This window comes from Lagopus muta, chromosome 1 (genome assembly GCF_023343835.1).
Source record: "Lagopus muta isolate bLagMut1 chromosome 1, bLagMut1 primary, whole genome shotgun sequence".
Classification (NCBI taxonomy): domain Eukaryota; kingdom Metazoa; phylum Chordata; class Aves; order Galliformes; family Phasianidae; genus Lagopus; species Lagopus muta.
Genome location: NC_064433.1, coordinates 59,291,435 through 59,312,451, shown reverse-complemented (window position 1 = coordinate 59,312,451; position 21,017 = coordinate 59,291,435). Strand labels below are relative to the sequence as shown.

The following is a 21,017-nucleotide window of genomic DNA, read 5'->3' as shown; positions in this document are numbered from 1 at the left end:
CACAAAAACAGAAATGGAAGCCTCTGAATCCCTGCGAATTCCTATCCGTGTCTCAGGGATTTCTGCCCTCTCAAGTGTTTCACCAAAGGCCTGTGGATCTGAGGGATTCTTTGAAGCCAGCAAAGAATGTGCAGCCTACAGACTGCTTCCTCAGCAGGTGCAGTCCAACCCCAGCTGCAAAAATGTGGGCTGCTGTCCCCCACCCGCTGCAGAAGAGAGCTTCTTCACATGCACGTGTTTGTCTCTGATCATCTCTCATCCCTGTGCACAGCTTCACAGAGGTTGGTTTCATTAACCCCGGGGTGATGCTTTGTGTAAATATGCATGCATATCTGATTTGCATGGAAAATGTCATTTTCCCAACATGTCCCTCATCCAAATGTTAGTCGAGCCTGAGCCTCTGCAACTCACAAAGTGTGCTGTGACGGTAACTGGAGCCCACACAGCTGTCCTGCTCAGGCAGAGCATGGCTGCACACGTCTGACAAAATGCACGGCGTGTTCAGCCGCATGGGTAGCAGAGGTGCCTACACATTATCTGCCATATAGTCTTACATGTTGGCAGATGGTGTGTGCATTAACGCGCGGTGTGTGCTGATGTCTCTGGGTGAATGAGTTTCTCTGCAGCCAGCTGGCGTACAACACATGCACTGGCACACTCGGCGCGTGAAGTTGCTCTCCTTGCTGCAGCATGCACACACAGCAGCATGCGCTTGGCACGGCGTGCACTGTGGGCAGAGAGACTGGGACCGGCCCTGCTGCATGCCAGCAAGGTGCAAGGGAAGGAGCTGCAGTATGTAGGGCTTGGCCTTTCACTGTCCTGCTTTCCTCTCTGCCTCACCACACGGGTGAACTGCACATCGGACAAGATTATTTCTCCCTGGTTTCCTCCGGATCTGGTCCTTTGGGGGCCCCAAGCATGGAGCTAACTGATGAAAACTCGGTAGTGGCCACACAGGGCTGTCCCCGAGGCCAGCAGGAAGCCTTGATGCTCAGCAGCCCTTTGGAGCACAGCTGTGGTGTGTCAGCCATGCACCTGCACACACCGACAAAGCCCGGGGACACGGGAGGGGGCCGAGGCAAAGAAGACATTGGCGCACAAGTGACAGATCTCAATATAATTTCTAAAACTCTATTATAATCGAACAGATAAAATACCTCTGATCTATTTCTGTTGGTTTGTTACAAAATAGCCATTTGGACTCTTAGCTAGGTGTGACCACACCACTTTCCCCAAAGGAAGCTTTTCTCAGTGATATTTACAGCAGAAAACACATACAGACAGACAGGTGCTTTTCAACAGCCTACACACAGGTAACACGTCTGTTGTTAACTTGTTTTTTTTTTTTAAAAGACACATTCAGATGGGGTGGTGATTAGTGCTGAAGAGCTGGGTGACTCTGAAGCTGCTGTCCCCGGCATGGCTGTGGGGAGCAGGCAGGACGCAGACAGCTCGAGCTCACAAACACAGTCCCGGAGCCCATGTGGGCACAGTGAGGCAGCGGTGAGGGGAGGCAAGACCTGCTCAGCAGCTCTCATTTCAAAGCAGAGACTCTCCCAAGCAGCAGCTAGCTGGATACAGGACTCAAATTTGTTTCAGAAACCTCACCAACACATGTGGGTAGTTGCAGGTTAAGCCTTCTGAAAAACATACAACAAAACTCTTCCAGCTCAGAGGCCCTCGAACGCTTCCAAATCTGGCAGTACTTTTTGTGAAGAATGAGTGTTGGTGAAAAGCTGCTTGTGGACCATGCTCACAACTTTCATCTACAGCAATGTGTGAAAACATAAGCAGCGCTTTGCAGGTCTTGCAGAAAACACTAACTGCTGCTACCACAGTGGCCCAGTCAATAGCATTAAAAGCACAACAGCAGCAGACAAACACTGCATTAAACCCAGATTGTTTGTGCTAAGCCTGATCCTACTGCCAGATTTTTCCCACCCCTTTGTTTGTGCTATAAACAAATCAATTTCACTGGACCTGCACCAGCATGAGCAAAAGAATCATGACGGTGATGGTTTGCATAACACAGCTGTCAGACCTCCCTAACACCTTGCTCTGTTCCACCTTCCAGCAGAGCCACCTTCCTGCCTGGCCACTGAGCACCAGACTCTTGCTGCAGAATGTTCTACATTGGCTTTCTCCCTTCTCCTCCCCTCCTTTTTTTTTTTTAACATAGAAGGATAAGAACTCAGCAGCAAAAAGCCATCATTCTTGATCTAATCTCTGCAGCAGCTTCTTTCCTGATCCCACCACCTGAAGGGTTATGCCAGCTTCACCATCAGGATCACTGCAGCCAACAGCTGGTGACTTTTCTTTGGTGAGTTGCAGTGCACGTTTTGTCCTTCATGAAGCTGTCACTGACAGGCTTGTTCTTGCCTGTGCCCCATTAGCAGTTAGTGTGCAAGGGTGTCTACTCACAGCACTACAGCTACACTGCATTTGTGTCTTGCACTTGCACGTGGGAGGGCTGTGGAAGCAGACAACACAATAGATCAGATGAGGTGCTGACTTGCTTTAAAGTGCTTGTCGTCCTTCTAGACCAACCTTCAAAGGAAAAACAATCCGTATTTTGAAGTGAAGTCCGAATGGCTCAGCTACACAGTAGAACTTACGGCAACCTATTTTACCTGACCCTGAAACGAAATGTTTTGGTATCTCTGTGGCCAATCCCAACAGAAGATGTGAGAAGACAGCAAAGGTTATCTCTGCTTCTCTGCCCAAAGCTGGAGGCCAGCAGTAGCCTTTGCAGAGTCAGGAAAGTGGATCCGTCTTGCCCTGAGAGACGGTTGTGCCACAGGTATTTTGGCACTTCAGTTAATTCACATCTGCCCTTCACCCAGCATTACGCAGCGAGTCTCATGGAAGCTTCCTTCCTTCTTTTTTTTTACATTCTTTTTGCTTTCCCAATCAATTATTAAAGCAGCAAATCTCTCTTGTAGGAACTTCATAGATGTGATAAATATTTTATCCCAAAAAATTATTTCATCAAGTACCTTAAGGTTTTTGTTGTTGTCACTTCGTGTTAAATGTCAAGTAAAGCCTAATTTATTTAACACACACATGCACGCACACATACAGACCTGCAGTGGTTCATTGCACTCTGGGAAAAAAATGAACTGAGTGCTGCCATTCCTTTCAGGCAAGCGTTCTGGGAGGACAGAGCAGTGCCACTGCCTCTTGGATACCCCCTTGTACCTCAGCAGGAAGCAGAATACTGCAGCCACACACTGTGTTGGCCAGCCAGGGACAAATGCCACACGTAATGACCTTAGTGGTCTTTCCCAACATCTGTGATTCTATGATTTGGTGATTCTATAAGCTTTCCCATGAAGCTGCATGTGGGTTGGGTGAGATCACAGGTGCTGTCTCATGGCGTAGTGCCATCTGGGATGCATCTAGCAACAGACCAGGGCAGCCATGTCTCACAGCTGGATGGAGTCTGAGGGACTGAGCCCTGCCTGGAGCCATATGCCCATAACGAGAGCAAAGACCTTACAAGGGATTGGCTCAGAAAGGTGGAACATCTTTGTTGTCCCTGGAGGCTGGATAGGAGAAAGCTTCTCTGGTCTGAAGGGAGATTGAACTTCTACTCAGTGCTTTCTAACAAATCTTTCAGTCTTCTGCTTCCACGGGCCTCCCTGAGGCTATGCCTGTTTGTTCCCGATCAATACATCTTCTACTGCATGTAAAAGCATCAGTCTGGTGCCCAGCTCCAGAGAGCTAAGTAAACAACCAAGACAGGTCTGTTGGCAGATCTGGGTGCAGGGGTCAGGCTCAGAAACTAGCAGACCTGGAGCTGAGCAGGCCCCTGCCCTGGAGCACTGGCAAGCACAGGGCAGCCTTCACCACAGCCCCTCTTTGTTTACTTAACCCCAGCTGAGTATATGGCAAGGTCACAGGAATGAATTCTTTCATCTGAGTGTTTCAGCAGAGCAAAGGGACATCCAAAGAGCACTGGTGGGGGGCAGGTCCTAATGCATTCTTTCACTGGTAATAAGCCCCAGAGATGAGAATCCTGGAGTATTGCTGCTGTGTGGATTTTAGCATACAGAGAAAAAAATATATTTCCTGCATGTCTCCACCATCCCTTTTCCCTGACATTTTGCACATCCACACTACTGCCAACACTCCTCACCTCTCTTTACCCCACCAACAACCAACCAACAGCGCTTATTCCTCAACCTCATTCAGGAAAGAAGACCATTTCTTTCCTTCCCTCTTAAAATAAAAATAAGGGCGCTAAAAGGCGTACTGTCCTATTTTGAAATCCTAAAGTTGATCTTCTTAAGCCTCGAAGGAAGATAGAATGAATGAGTGAAACCAAAGCCTTTAAGCTAATTAATACCTTCCCCTCCCTACTGCTCAAAAAGATTTTTTTTTTCTTCTAAAAATACAGCCATAGCTCATTTTTAATGCTGTCTTCTTTCACATCAATGTCCTCAATAAAGAAGAGAAGCTGAGCTGTCATCTCTATCTCAAGATCTTCCCCTCCCCTCACTTTGAAGCTGGAGTAGAGAGGAAGATTGGAGAAGGGGCCTTGGTGTGCAGCTTTCTTATGGGAAGGGCTGAGACAGTCAATGGCATAGACAGGCAAGAGATGCAGATGGCAGCTCATGTGAGTGGGCTCCATAAAACCTTTTCCCCTTAACACTGGAGGAAGAGCCCAAGAGAAGGAACCATCCACCCCCAGGAGGTGAACATAATACTTAGCTTTCTTTCAGAATGTATAAAAGCAGATGGGAAGGAAACACAAAACCAGCTAGAATGAGAAAAGCAGAGGTGGGTCTGTTTCATGCTAGAAAAGACAGTCGTGTGTATGTGTGTGTTTTGAGGTGGAAGGCCACCTCTTGGTGCCATCTCTTTGGAAAACTGCTCATCCATTCCAGGGGAGATCCCTGGGCTTAATCTCTCCCTTCTGCTCTCTCAGAACTGCTTAGTGTTTCCTTTAGTAAGCATGCGCCATACATACTCTACCATACAGGTGTATTTACACATGATGTGGTCTGCTAGGTCTCAGCAGAGGTCTCTGGTACAATGCTCCAACATAACAGAAACAAAAAGTTTTGGTGTTCAGAGTGAGGCCATCTTTGCGTGTACTGCAGCTTAGGACAGTCTCTCCTCCTCTCAAGCTCTCTTCCATTCTTGCGCTCCCTCGTCTGGAACCAGCTGCTTCAAGGAGATAATATTTGAAGAGCGATGAGGAGAAAGCATGGCAAGTGGAACAGGCTCTCAGCTCCAGCTTAGCAGGCAGCAGCAGTGGTGGCAGGGAAAACTCCACCCCTGGGAGTGCCCCAGCATCTTTCCTTGGCACGGGTGAGTCAGTTTCTCTCTGAGGCTGGCGAAGTTTCAGGGTGGGTATAAACCTATGGCCAGGTAAATGCAAGGCAAGGAAGAAGATCAAGGAGTAGCAAACGGAAGACACAGTGCCTAGAAAGCAGCAGGTCATCAAGCCTCTCAGGAACAGGGCAGCAAAGTGCTACGTGGGGATGGCATGAGCACAGGAGGCCTGCAGGGCCAGCAGGATGTAAGGGTATGTAAGCGTGTAGGTTGGCAGGTTCTATAGATGGCTCTTCGTGATTAGCATCATCTTGAGGGGAGATAGGGCAAGAGTTAGCTCTTTTTTTTTTTTTCTCTTTTCTTTTTCTTTTACTAAAAAATAAATCACAAACTAGATCTCTGTAGGCAGAAAGGGTCCCAGGGAGGCGGTGGGGCTGGGAAGCGGGGGAGTCTGTGCTGTTCTGGTGCTGGTGGTGTGGCTACACGAGGCTCCGCGAGCCACTGGAGTACCTGCGCCTCTGAAGCAGGGAGCTGGGGGGGCAATACTGGTGGGGGTGGTTGTAGGGAGGAGGTGGAGGTGGCAGGGGAGGCTGATGGACCAGCTTCATGGGGGTCCCGGGGAGCCCACTGCCCACACCGCGCCAGGGGGTGGAGGTGCAGGAATCAGAGGTGACGTAGCGTGTCAGAGTCTGGTTGAGGGCCGGCTCCATTCGAGCGAGGCACGGCTTGTCCAAGACAATGACTTTGACAATCTGCTGGCACTGTACAAGTGTCCCCGCCGAGGCGGGGTGCGAGGGCACCAGTGCTGTCTCCAGCCGCTCCCGTGGCATGTTAAGACGCATGCTGGGCTGCATTCCACTCTCGGGCCCCAGGGCGGAGTTGTGCTGGTACGTTTGAAGCCTGTTGTGAATTGACACCTATTTTAGAAACAGTCAAAGAAGCATTAAATGTTACAAGACTTTTCCCATCTGCTGCTACTGGCTGCCCTGAACCCCCGCCACCAGTCAGCCTCACATGCATCGAACCCTCCCCTCTTGCAAAAACAGAACAGGCATAAGCCCTGGCTGCATCCCTCTCTCCCAGCAGCCCCATCATCCTATCTAGGCCTTTGTGCCTCTGTCCTTTCCATCGCATCAAAGGCGGCAGGGCTGGTGTTCCCAAATGCAGTGCAACTTTGATTATCCAAACAGCATAGGGAACGCAAATCAACTCAATGAGTGGAGGCATCCATAAATTCTTGTAATAATGAATAGACCTCAGCGGTCATGCCTTTGCCCCCAGCAGCAAAACAAGGGGGCAAAAGGGACAACTGGGTAGCAAGGTTTCAGATAATCGAGGTTGTACATTTCTGCAAAAATGATGGTAGCTGAATCTGAGATAGAGAGAGAGACTCGAGCCTTTCCCAGCTCCCTGCCTTTCCGAGTATGAAGGTACACCACATGACTGGCTAATCTGTTTACAAAGGAAAAAAGCAGAAATCTGACATACTCTAGCAAAAGGCAGCTCCCTCTGATCCATTTGATGGTTTGTCAGTGAAAGGAAATGATTTTCAAAAAAGAAAAAAGAAAAAAAAAAATGCCCGTCTAGCTCATACAATGATAAAAGAAATTCATGATGAAATGGCAGCAGATTAGATAATCTCAAAGAAATGGAAATGCTCCTCTGCTGGCAGAGTATTATGTGGGCAATGGGAAGGGGGGGGTGGAAGGAGGAGGTCATCAGGGTCCCCACAGAGAGATGCTGACAATAGAGTCACTCAAAAAAGAGAGTTCACTGAGACCAGCTTAAAAAGGGAGCTGGTCTGGACTAGAGATCATTGAGGGGGAAGCACAGCAGTAAAATGATGCTTCCTGGATGGTGACTGAAGTCATAGTTCCTCCTGGCAAGGACATGGGCTGATGGAGTCACCAGAGCACAGCAAGGTTGCTGTTGAATGTCAGTCAAATGACAAATCCTGGGTAGGATATTACTGCTTGGTGGCTGGCACAGCACTTGCAGCAAGGCAGGGGTACAGATGGGCAGACTGGGCAATGGGGGTGCCCTGATGGTCTGTATGTTAGACAGCAGAGCAAGCAGCCATGGAGGAGGAGCTGTGGAATGACCAAGCTTCCCACCATGCTGGAACAAGGATGAACTGTTTGTCCCTACCCAAGCATGGAGGTTGTTCAGGCCCAGAATGCAGCAGGACTGTGTCAGTATTTATTCAGGCAGTGAAATATACCTTTGGAAAAACTTGTTGTTGGGCCATGAAGTGCTAGTGACATCAAAATACATGGAAGTCATTCTCCACAAGAAACCACAATGCCCAAAAGAAATTGGAAGTTGGCTGTGAGAGGCACCTTATCCAGATGGTGGGTGTCTGCAGGGAAATGGGTGTTTTTCGAGGAACATCAGTGACACCCACTCCCCACAGAGAAGCTGAACTCCTCAAACACATATACTACGACAAGAAGGGAAAGAAGTGCCCTGGAAAAGGGCAAATTCAGGAAAATTGAGGTATTCCAGACATGGAAAATGTAGGAAGTAGTAAATAAGATTTTCAGAGTGAAGACAGCATTTTTCTGTTTTCTTACAGGCAGCGTGAGCATGGGTGTCTGTGAAGAAACAGGCAACCCATGGGTGCTAGACATCCCTGCAAAGATAGAAGCATAAGGACAGCCAAGCTCCCTGTCTAGGAAGGTGAAGCTCTGGGAAAAGTCTCTGATATAAAAAGGCCATGCTTAATCCCCTTCAAGGGATGGAGACACAGCTGCAGAGATTATGCAGGAAAGCTGGGCTGCAGGGGAATTTGCATGTGATGCTGCATGGAGTTAGCATGTCAGGGAAGTCTTTAGTGGGGTTCTCAGTCTCCCCATAAGCAGTGGGGTGGGTTAGTCTACAGCGTTCGGGAGCTTGGTCCATGAGGGATGTTACAGTTATAAAAACGGATTGAAAATGCTTTGAAGTTTAGTTTGGATTTGAAAGTTGTATTACCCGTCCTAGCAGTAACTTTTAATTGTATCTCTGGAAATTGGTAAAATTGTCAGTCTGGCTGGGGAGGCATTGATTAATACCTGAGAAAAGAAACAACAGAGAATGTGAGAAGAGCTGAAGTGAGAGAGAATTACTTACCTCAGCTGCTCCGCACTCTACTTACCTCCACTGTGCTGTCCGAGACCTTCTCCCCCAAATCCTTCTTGCCTTTAAAATAAAAGAAAACATCTCACTCATGAGGTCTGTTCCTCAAGTCAAGAGCTGGCCCATGTAGGGTGGACTGGAAAGCTCTAGGAAGAGGTCCCAATAGGACTCAAGATAAATTGAATTCTTCTTTCAATCCATCAGTTGCATGGTGTTATAGGGGAAAACCTTTTGGGGTCCTATTGTTAGGTCTCAGTGTTGAAGTGAGTTGGTAGCCACCCATCAATGCACTTGTTTTTGGCTGGCACAAAACATAAAGCTTCTACAAAACTCAGAACACAAAGCTCCTACAAAGGAGCTGGCGTTGCAGAAGTGGCAGAAAAGACTCCAAAGGAAATATATAGTGCCGTTACTGTGTTGCATTAGTTTTAGAGGAAGAAAAGTGGGCCGTGCTCAAGAGAAGTTAGCTGACTCTTTACCTGTTGGTGAGCTCTGCTTGGACTGTGGTTCTATCTGGGCTCCATTGCTCCGTAGCGAGAGAGTCTTTGCCCCTTGCTGCTTCTCCAGCTCCCCTGCAAGACAGATGTGTGGCAGTGAGTGAGAAGAGGGATGAAGGGAAGAACCAGGGTATACTAAAGGACTAAAGTGGGAAGTCAGCAAGAATTAATGTAAGAATATGACAAGAGTCTGTCAAGAAAGGAAGGAGAGAGGAACAGCTAAGAGAAACAAAAACTGGAGAGGATTTGATATATGAAGGACCTTACATAAGGCCTCTGTGTATGACTTGCATTTATAAAGAATAGGTTACTGCTGCATAAAGGGGTACCACTGATGCTGAGCTACTTGGGCTTGTTAGTTCATACATGGCAACATCATTAAAGTCTACTTGGACCTTACTCTGTGTAAGACAGGCCCCAGAATGGCATGGTACAGACTGCTTTTCTCCCACATGTCCCTGGAGTGACAGGACAATTCTGCTAAGACTATAATCTACCCTGTACTTCCCAGATATCTACAGATAGTATTTGCATACTCAGAGTGTATGAGATGGAGAAGTCTTCTGGGTCTGACAGTCTAAGCTTCTCTATTTCAGTCTACTGTCTCATACACTCTAATTGACAAGGATCATGAATAGTTCTTCCCTTTCTCCTGCTGCTGAGTGCTCACAAAACCTGGCTGCTTTTTGCTCTGTTAGTGAACAGAGGAACAGTCCTGGGAAGACTTCTACAACTCATCCTCTTTGTCACTCTTCCTGAAGAACCCACTGCTTTTACATTTTCTCCCTTGCATACGCATGGAGTATGATGGCATCAGAGTCTGAATTGCGTTAGAGGTCCTTACATTCAATACGTATCTGCTCCAGCTCTGTCACTTCTGCTATTGACTCTTTCAGATCTTCCACAAATTTCTGCATTTCCTCGGCTCCCAGAGCACAGAAGTGCAGTACCTGTTTCTTTTCTGAGCCCGAAACTGGAGTCACCAGTGTGATGCCATGGGGGTAATCTGTGAATAAGATGTGTCAAAATAATAGAGAGGCATTAGGGTTTCTTGCTGGAGAAGTCTGCTTTCCTGTTTTCCCAGGACAGACAATTTCAGTCCAGAGGAACTTAAGAATTTGTCACACTGCAAATTGTGAGGATCTGCAGCATTGCAGCACTCCAAGGAAACAGAACGGCCAAGGTCCAGCAGCAAGGCAAGTTACCACCACTACCATAGTGGTGCCGTAGTCAAAAACCTCTAGATCTTCATTACAGTTAATGTAATGTCAACGCTAAGAACCTGAGCACAGAGATGAGACTATAAAGCCCTCCTGAATCTGCAGAGGAGTTAACAGTATATATGATGCCAACGATACTTTTTCTCCTTTGGGAGTTGCAGCCTGAGAAGTTGGCTCCTGGACTCAGAGTCATTAATATCCTCAGATACAGGACTTCTCTCCAGTCTCTACTTCCACCAGCAGGGAACATAGCTGCAGTGTCAGCACAGCATGAGTAGGGAGCTCATCATGCTATGCAGAGAGTGCGGTAAAGATAAGGGTGTGGGTTTGCAGGTCTCCACTTAGTAGTCCCCAAAAGGCAAAACACTGTCAGAAATGAAAATGAAAAGAAACGCCCCGAGAGTGAAAAGAGCACAACAGAAGGCTTTATGATTTAAAGATCAGGATGTGTGCATGGAGGAGGTGGCTGCAGATTCAGCCAACGTAAGCTGGAGAACAAAGGTATGCAGAGAACTTCTTAAGCTTGTGACTGGACTTTCTCTGTCTTTTGGTCATTGAAAAATGGTTTCTGTCTCTTTTCTCCTTCCCCTTCTCCTTTGTCTACATTTAGTTTCTTTCTTCACCTGTCATGCTTTCTCTTCTCTACTGTTCTTGTATGCCTGCCTTCTCCACGCTCTTCATTAGCAATCTTTACCAATCAAGTCAAAGACCAACCCACTGTTTCCTATCAGCCCTTAGCTCGCTCTGTTTGTGTTCTAGTTCCCTTTCCCCACCCCGTGTCTTGTCTCATTTGTTAAGATCACAAGTTCTTTCAGGCATCTGCTTTTCTGTCTCTGCGGAGTATACATAAAAGGAAGCCTTTGCCAACACTCCAGGATAATCATCATACCCCTGAAAGTAGATCCCAGCTCCAACAATGTGTCCTGGGAATGTAGAGCTATAAATGGCTTTTTTGTACATTTAGAAATGTGAAAAGCACTGTGTGCTATGGAGGGTAGGAAATTGAGATGATGACCCACGCTGTCCATAGGGCAGAGCAAGGATGTAAGGAATTCAGTGTAGCCTCAGTACTGCTACAGTGTTCCTTCCTTGCATCATATTCTGCTGGTGCTCACAAAATCCTCAGTAGACATAAACCACACTTGCCTGAGACCACTGTGCATCCCCTTTGCCTTTGCCAGCAGGAAGCCTGCCTGTTTCTGGAATTCCTCCACCACACAACCAGCTTCAATCATGACACATCATGGCTCTATTCCCAGACCATCGAGGTCAGGCTGACTAGGGCTGGCCTCTCGCCATGCTTTGGTGGGTGCTGTTCCAAGGGTTCTGCTTCAATCTCAGGAATCTCAGCACAGCACATCATACTGCAGGAAGGCAGCAGCAGCAGCACCTGGGTTTTTATCAGTGTCAAAGGTAGAGGTGGGTGTTGTGATTTTGGATGCAAGTGGAAAGGGGCTAAAAGCAACAGCAGCAGTTTTGTCAGTGAGGTTCCCCTACTGTTGGCTCCTGAGAGCTAAGTGACGTGCACCTTAGGATCAGTTACCTCATTCCTCCAGATGAGTGCCCTCCCTGTCACCTTGACAAGTCAACTCACTTCAGTGAACTTAAGGTCAGCCTTTCTGCCCATGTTTAGACCAAGAGAGAGATCAGAAGCCTCTTCTCATCACACTGTACTTGCACAGTAATGTCCTCAGTACCAGGTCTGTTTTTTTCTCCCATCTCATTTTAACCCTGATAGAATCCCTACTCTGATGAAAGATCTCACTGGGCTATGCAGCCTCCTCCTTTCTTCTCCTTTTCCATGCCAAACCCCTTCAGGCAACCACGGAGAATCAGACTTACATTCATTCTCAAAGAGATGGAACTGCATGCCCAGCAGGCCAACAGACTTGCAAAATGTGTAGGTCGAGGAGCTTTTCTTCTTGGGGCAAAGCTTGAGGATCTGTTAGAGGAACAGACACATCACTGGATAGGTTGCTGGTGAACAGGGAAGCAAGAACAATACAAACTACTCAAAGCACAAAAGAAAAAGATTTTTACAAGCTGTGTTAATTGTACATGGGATGAAAACTTGGTGACTGACAGACTCTTAGCCCAGAAAACTGCCTGGCACGCTGTACTTGCAGCACTTTGAAATTCTGTATGTGTAGCCATGGGCCCCCTCAGGTTCTGTACCCCAGGAATACTAGGGATGATTTTTGGATGCTCATATTTCTGACTTTTCAGGGGTAATTCTTTCCACTAAATATCCTAGGTCTGGGAACCAGAGTACGTGTGCATGCTGTGCTGCCCTTGCTCCCTCAGTACTAATCTTCATAGATCTGATTTATCACAAGGAATGGAGGGCTAGGAAGAATAGACCTCCGCAGGTTCACAAATGGTTGCAGAGGAATAGGCAAGGAAAGTTCTCTTCTCTGGGACAAAATGCCTTGGCTTTGGCCTTACTTTTGCAACATCCACAGTTTCCTTTTGCCATTAAACTCAGGCATTTTTTGCCAAAAGCAGAATATCCTTCTTGGCCGCATCCTCCTTTTCTCAGCAAACCTGTGTTCACCCTTGTAACTGCATGAACTCAGCTGCAAGATCCCTTGAGCAGGACACTTTTTAAAATATTGTATGCACTTCAGGCTCCAGTAGGTAGCACCTACTTTTCTGTAGCCTCAGCAATAGTAAAAGGTAGTGGTTTTATGTACCTGGCAGGAAACTTTTGAAGTACATGGGAGTGCTCTGCCTACTATAATACAAACAGCCAAATAAATGTACTTCACTCTCACAAAATGAACCTCCCTGGTAGCAAAGCAATGAGAGATAACAATGACATTACTTGGCTGTGGGACACAACTTTTGTCTTTGTTTGTCTTTTCAGGGGTCAGAGGAATTTTAGGTTTGGTATGTTGCTAACAGGGAAGGATCCAAAGCTGTGTCTTGCATGTTGATGGATCAGGAGGATGGTCTGTCCCTAGGATGGGGGAAATCGATGTTGTGGACTGCTTTTATATTTCTTTACAGATTCTCAGACTAGTTTTATCACTGCAGTGCCTAAATGCCAAAGCACACTCACCACTAGCAGGTCATTGAAGAGAAAAACTTCCCTCTGGTGAGCTGCCTGCTTCTGCACCTTGTTCACATCAGTCACTTCATACAAGCGGCTGCAGCAGACCAATCGGCGATGGGGCACAGAGAGAACCTGCAGAAGATCCACAAGAGTGTGTGGGGGTTATGAGAAGGTGCCAGGAAGGTTCACCAGCACTCTTAACTTACACAACCCTGCCAGGTGACAGTGGCACAAGATGGTTCTGCCCATTCTGCCTACTCTATTTATTTCCTCACAACCACTCCTCGCCATCAATCATCCTGCTGGTGCCATAACAGAGAGAGCCTTCATGACTTGGATAGATCAGGGGAGTAGAACAGTCTGTAGGCAAGCCACTTGTTCACATCCGATCTCATATACCTCTGTCTACAAGTCACCGAGTAACTTCTCAGCCCACTGGACTGCCCTGGGCAGTGTCTGCATTTGAGGGTCTTGTAACTTTCCCTATAACTTTTGCTTTTCACATCCTACAACCTCAAAAGGCCTAAAAATTCAGAGCTGCAGAGCTATCACTGAAGTATTGGCAGGCAGGATCTGCATTGGCAAGCAGAACCTCCAATGAGAGGTACTATTGCACTGGATAAAGCAAACTCTGGCCAAGTAAATTCCAAAGAATTAAGAAACAAAGAGATAGCAAGTGAGAAGGTGTTTGGAGAAAAACACAAGCAAGGGAAGCATTATGAAAGAAGAGGATTAGAGAGGAAAATGGCAAAAAAGGGGGACAGTGATGGAGATGGGTGTGAAAAGGGTGAGTAGGTGCCAGCAGGGTTATGGGTGCTCACCGTTTTCATTCCAACTATGGACTTCTCCACCTTGGTGACGTATGTCACATGGTCCTCATTGGATTTTAGTTCTTTCTGCTGGATCCTCTCGTAGATCCCTACCACCAGCTCCCGTGGGATGTCAGCACCATCATCCACTCCTGCAAAACACAGAAAATGTTGAGCAGACTAGGCAGAGAAAAAAGGAAAGAACTGTCATCCCTGACAGGCAGCTACTACCTCAGTGCAATGTTGAGAAGACAGAAAGGAAATAGATTTTTTTTGTTGTTTTAGAGTGTTTTCTTTCTTGGTCTAGCACACAGAATGCACCAGCAGCAGAGATACAGTCGCATCTAAGACCAATGCTGAAGATTTCATTATTCCATTGCTCTGCATGGTGGCTTCTTTCCATATGTTCCCTAAGGTTTTATAGCCACAATTTCACATTCATATTCCTTGGGCCATTCAGTAGCAACCCCTGCATTGATCTCATATTATTAGAAGTGCTAGGCGTAGTGGATATCTGCAATGCGATCCAGCTGCTCCTCCTGCCAATGCAAGCCTCAGATCTCCTATTTACTTGGTAACCTTCAACATTTTCTTCTGCGATGTCTCTTACGCATAATACTTCCTTGCTATTCTATCTGTGATTTCTCTGTTTGGGGTCTGTCCCCTTCCTTGTTTGTATTTGCTTAGCTAATTTTCCAAATTTTGCTATTTGACTCTTGAAGAGCCTGGCAGAAAAGTTGTCCTTCCCCCTCCCCTCACCCAAACACCACAAATCAAATTGCCAGCCCTTCCTCCTACACTGAATTCCTTCAATCATGTTACATTGGTTTTCTCTGCTTCCCTCCAGCTGCCTGGTCTGAGGCTAACAATGCTGCTGCTGGGGAATTGCCTAGGAATGAAGAGGCATTGTCCTCTTCTGGCTCCCTTCTTCATGACCTTGCAAACATTGCCTGAATACTCTGTGTCTTTTTTTAAACACAGGCCAGCAAAGCTCCCGGCCCGCGTGTTGGGCTGAAGGTGAGTCTGAAATGAACTGTCTCCCCTTGTCTGCAGCTTGGTCCTCATGCTGGCTGAATTCATCGTGATGTGAATTGATGGTGAAAATTAACATTAATAAATAAAAAGGAAAGAAAGAAAACCTTTTGAGTTAGTTCAATCTGCCATGATACCGAAGGGGTTGATGGCAGAAAATAACTTGAAAGACGGTCTCGCTGTCACATTATTGCACTCTGAAGTGGATGGGGAAGGTGTAAGAGGCTGGGACAACACTGTCTGAACAGTCATAAGGACAAGAATACAAGTTACAGCAGTGCACAGCAGTTCAAAGATTTACACTGGGAAAACTCTGAAAGAACTTAACCTGAATTGCAGATGTGCAATAAGAAACACTCGGAAAATGACTGACCTAGGAGTGAGCATGGCTGGGAAACTGGACTTTGTCTAGACATCGTGTCAAAAAGGCAAAACAATACTAAGCTGCATTAGCACATCTGAAAATGAGGAGGAGGCGGTGATTCTCCATAGGAGTATGTTGTGACCACATCTGAAGAAATGCTTTTAACAACCTATTACTGAGATAAGGAAGGACCTTGAAAAGTAGAAGAAAATTGATTTGGGGAACTGATGTATTAGAAATTGCTGAGAGGTAATACATGCATGAACTCTGTCAGGCTTACAATTACTGCAAGCAATTGCAAGCAATTAAAAAAAAAGAAGATTTAGACTGAGTAGAAGAAAAATTTGCTTGTATATTTAAAGCAACAAGGAGGGAAAGGGCTTGTTTAACATAACCGAACGGGGTTTAGGAAGGATGGAGATGAACAACAGAAAAATGTAATATGATGGACTACCAAAGAGTGAAAACCATTAAAAGATGAAACCATCGCTCAAGAAAAATGGTTAGTTTGTGAAGAGGCTGGGCAGCTTTCTGCAGAGAACAAAGCAGAGATCTTCCCCTTTCCCAGCAAAGTAGAGGACATTTCAAAGCACTATCCTCCAAATCTGGCTTACAGAGAGTAACAGAAGTCCTGGAGGAAGGCAGCTTTGCTAGATTTTTGCTGCCTTCACCTGGGCAGGATTTAGAGAAGCAGGAGGGCAAAAAAAAAAAAAAAAAAAAAAAAAAAAAGCTAAGTGGGATGCTCACCTCTCAGATTGCGAATGAAGTCCTCTAGCATCATCTTCCTGTCAGGCTTGATGTTGGGGCTGTACATGTCCGTGTTGAGGAGGATGATTGCAAAGGCCAAGATGAAGATGGTGTCTGGGTTGTGAAACTGCTGGACCACATCTGGATTACACATGCAGTACCTCTGGCTGCAGCAGGAGGGATGCACATACTTAACATAGAATATTGGAGTCCTCTGCTCAAGTGTAGCAATGACTTCCTCATGCATGGATCAAATTTCTCCTTCCACTCCAGCTCTCACACAAAAGAGAAGGAATTGCTAGAACTCTGAAGGCCAATTTACCCACCAACAGCTGAAACTGGCCACTAAAACTTCAGCTTTCTTGTCCTCAGAAGCCAAAAGAGCAAATGACAGTAGACAGACTAACCAATCTGGGGTCACTATGCAGTGGTAATATTGGGATCTACTACAGTCAGGAATGCTAAAGATTCCTCTGGACGCAACGAGGGAACAACCCAGAACCCTTGCAAGCCCCAGTGCTGCTCTTCCTGCCAGTCACCAGTGAACAAGGAGTCCCTTGCTGGCAAATATGGCTGGACTCACTCTGACCCTTTGTGCCCTTCATGCCACTGAACATCCATCAAGGATGTGGCTCTGTGGTGGCAGTGGAACAGAGGACTTCCACAACCAGTTTTTTTAGAAGGGGGGTCCCTGGTCAGTCATTCCATTCCTGCTGCATGTTTTCTGCCTTGGGTGTGCTCTGCTTCCAGCCGGTTGCAGCAGTGTGGCCACAGGGCTCTCTTTCTTACCTGAAAGCCTCAATTAGCCGCTCGACCTTCTGTGCCTCCCCCTGCACACGGATGTGAGCCTGGAATTTCCGCAGCGCTTCATCCAGCTCCATGCCCGAGAAGTCCATCTCGTCCACCACGCAGCTGTGGGAAGTGGACACAGCCTTTGTCAGCACCTCCTCCTGGGCAGGATGCCAGGTTGGCTCCTTCAATGTGGTGCCCAGGCTGAGTTTCCAAGGGAGATACCATGGAACAGGCCGATAACTCTGTGTTCTTGTTGATATTTTCTTTATCTGTACAGTTATATAGACAACTATAGTGATATAGATATTTCAACTCCTATATACCGATATGAATACAGATATAAATCCATCTATTTTGGCCTCTTTTATCGTCTGGCAATAATACTTCACACACTGTCCATTCCTAACTGCCTCCCAGAATGTGCACTTGTTCACCACCCATTTATCCATCCTTCTCTTATCTGCATTCACTGTACTCATCCTCTCCTCACCTTCCATTCAGTCAAGCACATATCCACATTTGCAACCCAGACTTTCTCCTCCACTCTTCACTCCTACCCAAATGCTGCAGCAAAAGTATTCGCTACATTTGTAAAGACCAGAGGCCACTCAAAGAAAATGTGACATGGAAGTTCTTGTACAGAATGGGGATCACTACCCTCTTGCTTCTCATTTGTATTTTCATCTTACAGAAGTCCTACTGCTAATCTCAGAAGTCTACTATAGTCTTTCTGTCTTCATAGTTAAATCCTCAAGTTCTTACTGTTACTGAATGATATTTTGATCTTCATTTGCAACGACAGTACCTTCTCTGTGTGGTTTCAGCACATTTTGTTAGCAGACTCCTACCATCTGTGTCCAGGTCTCTGCTGCAAACATTCACCAAAAGGCTAGGCTCAGGAAACTCCTCATAACCTCCTTTAAGTCCATCTTTCTATTTCAGTAGAGCATGTAGGCAGTAATGTCTGCATCAGCCAATTCTCTTCCCCATTTATGATTCCTTTATTAATATCTTTCTCTTCTACACTCAGCTAACCATTTCTCATGTCAAATACTTTGCTGAAGTTTAGAATTATCTTCTGTATGTTCCTTGTCTAGAAAACCAATTATTTATCAAAGAAAGACAGAATTAATCTATTCTCCACTGGTGCTAGTATGTACCATTTACCTTCTTGTCTGCTATTATTTTTTCCCATAAATGAATTCTCAAATCTGACATCATATCTGAAAGATGAAGAAATTCACAGGTGCCAAAATTCCATTTTCTTTAAATTCTTCCTTAAATGCAAAATTACTAGCTTCCTAATATTCAGTAAAATTGCACCACCTGGACATCACAAATGTATTAAAATCCAGTGACTTCACATTTTCTGCTTCCATTCCCTTTGAGTGCTTATTCTATCTTTCATCCTGTTTATCTCGTCTTCTGTATAATATTTGGTTTGGCTTTCTCTTGTAAAGGGTAAACTGATCCCAAATTTAGGGCTGGGAAGAAATTTTTCAAAAGACAGGTCATCTGAGAATGCATGAGAAATGTAGAGAATGAGGGATGAGGCAAGTGAATTAAAGGGAGAGGGGATTAGCTTCCTTCTGGATTCTTCCAATTTCTAGAATCATCTGGAAATTTCACCAAACATGCTTTTGCTAATAAAAACATATGCTGTAATCAGAATCTTCTGCTTTCTTTCTGTGATGTCCTACATATTTTGCTATTACTCTTTTCTATAGTTCTGCAGTTTGCTGTAGGCTGTTGGGCAGTATTTTGTGAACTAGGCTGTTGAATGTCACAACAGCAGCCTTGCTAGAACAAAAAATTATTGTGTGAATGTCTCAGATGGTAAGATTCAAATGCTCAGATAGCTCTTTTCCTTCTTGCATTCCCCTGTCGATTCAAGAGCTGAGATATCATTGCTTAACTGGAATGACACCCACAGAACACCTTACCAAAAGCTCTGTCTGAACTTTGGGTGTTCAGAGTGCTCGCTATCTTCTATGGAGCAGCTATAATCTCAAACCAGAAACATGGACTCCTTCCTTACACAAGTTCCAGAATCAAAGTGCAGGAACAACTAGTCAAGAGCAAAGGCAGAGAATCAATGGGGCCACTCTCATAGGAAATCTTACACAAAAACTTCATTTTCCTCTCCAAGAGGTGAACTGCAGAAACACTTGCAAATTGATTCTGGCAGCAGGGAAAACTCTTTCTACTGCCCCTTTCCTTTGTTATTCTTATTTTTCTCATACTTGCATTCACTTGTCCCTTGGGTTGACATCAAGGCATTCTGCTTCTTGGAATTTGTCTTTGATAGTAAGAAAAATTTTTCTCTGGTTAGTCATTATTGTGTTCACAGCTGCAAACATCTCTGTAGTTGGACTTCTGTTATTATTTTTTAATCTTTTCTGATACATGATGTTTCTCAGCATTGACTCCGATGATTTTGCTACTACTATCTGCTTCCAGACATGTGAAAGCAAGAGTCCTTGCACATGCCTTTAAGACCTGCTGAGGTCATGCTAGTAGACCAATCCACCATAATTAAATTGTATCTTTTCCTTCCTCCCTCACTGATAAATCCTTCCCCTTTCACACAGTATGGTCTAACACATCTTTTCTTTCAAGTCTGAATCACAAATAATAAAGTCAATGCTCTTGCCTCGTAGGACAAGTAGGGCAAGTCACTTGTTTATAGTTATTTTCAAATTCAAGCAGGTAGAATCATTTCCACACCTTTGCTTCATTCACTTTAATGTCAACATCATCTTTTCAGACCACCCTTCCGCTGCCATCTGTCACACAGCAACAAAGTGTAACGGAATACTGGGGGAAGGTTCAACCTCTACTGCCACACCAGCAACATCTGCCTCTGGCATCATGGGCCAACAGAATAAAATAGAAGGCATTACTTTCAAGCAGCCCTCATATTGTTGATGTTGCCCATTCAGCTAACCAGAAAAGATTCCTAACATCTGCCATACAATCTACATCCCCTTGCTGGAAAAAGGACATAGTAAGTAATGCATCAAGCTAATACAGGCTCTGATATTATTCTTAGGTTGTACTAAAGGACAGAGCAAGATGAAAATTCTGAGATTAGATTCTGTAATGTTTTTGGGAAGGCAATACCAGGAACTGCATAGGACTAGTTGAAGAACAGCCTATTTGTAAAAGAACATATGACCAGTAGCACAACACAAGCTCAAAAACAGAGTAGCAGCTTGGAAATATACCTAAAACCGTAGGTCATTTCTGAGCCTTGTTCCTGACCTGGATAGGCAAAGCTGAAATGAACAGCAGGGTTCATCACTTCTACATTTTATATGTCATGGGCCATCCCATGCTCTCAGGGCAGAGGAGGGATAAAGGATGCATGGCATCCCAGGGCAGCGTCAGGAACAACCTTTGGTTAGCTCTAAGAAGGCTCAGGGAGAATTTGATTGTTGACTACGGCTGCCTACTGGGAGCATGGGACATGAAGCCTGGCTTTTCACACAGGTGCTCAGTGGTAGAAGGATGAGAAGCATCAGACTTATGCTGGAAACATGGACAACTGCCAGTTAGGCAAAAGGAAAAGACTGCCACCAAGGGTGCTCAGACATGGAACTAGTGCCAAGAAAGGCTGGAGGTCTCCATCCTCCCCAGGGTATTCAAATTTAAATAAGCTTGATTGAATGAATCAAATTCACAGAACCAACAATCAATTCTTTAAATGTGTCATCTGCACTATAGGCCTTCTCAAAATGGTATCAGCCAAAGGAAATCCATGAATTAGATGAGAGGTTACACCTGCCCCCATTAGTCCACTGAACAGCTTAAAGCTTAACAGTTGGTTCTACCTCCTGCATCTATACAAGACATGAAAGCAAAAAACTGGAAACAACCAGGAAAAAGGGACACAGTGGGATCACCTGGTACAATGTTAGCATAGGTACAGAAAGCCATCAACGGAAATATGAGTACAACTTGCTTAGCTCTTTGTTCAACAACAGTCTGTACATTTTCTTGGCACATCATTTGTAGTTTAATCACTGTACAGGAAACAAGCTTTCCTATTCACCTAAAGTTACAATATGAACACTTTCATGTTGCTAGAGGTGCATAGGGGTT

The 21,017-nt window shown here is 45.5% G+C and overlaps 1 protein-coding gene across 6 annotated transcripts in view; it reads right to left on the bottom strand.

The window, feature by feature from the left end:
• Positions 1-1,096: 1,096 nt before the first annotated feature.
• IQSEC3 (IQ motif and Sec7 domain ArfGEF 3) overlaps positions 1,097-21,017 on the bottom strand; it is a 102,969-nt gene continuing 83,048 nt past the window's right edge. For 2 of the 6 annotated variants that reach the window (XM_048927948.1, XM_048927957.1), the window contains 9 exons: positions 16,911-17,033; positions 16,122-16,288; positions 13,991-14,130; positions 13,176-13,301; positions 11,957-12,056; positions 9,739-9,900; positions 8,877-8,969; positions 8,417-8,460; positions 1,097-6,197 (listed from right to left, as the gene is read on the bottom strand). In XM_048927948.1, the coding sequence (XP_048783905.1) occupies positions 5,760-6,197; positions 8,417-8,460; positions 8,877-8,969; positions 9,739-9,900; positions 11,957-12,056; positions 13,176-13,301; positions 13,991-14,130; positions 16,122-16,288; positions 16,911-17,033 (1,393 nt within the window). In that variant the 3' untranslated portion in view covers positions 1,097-5,759. Of the gene's footprint in view, positions 8,334-8,416; positions 8,461-8,876; positions 8,970-9,738; positions 9,901-11,956; positions 12,057-13,175; positions 13,302-13,990; positions 14,131-16,121; positions 16,289-16,910; positions 17,034-21,017 lie in introns of all 6 variants that reach the window. The other 4 variants (XM_048927980.1, XM_048927972.1, XM_048927989.1 and 1 more) reach the window with 4 other exon arrangements.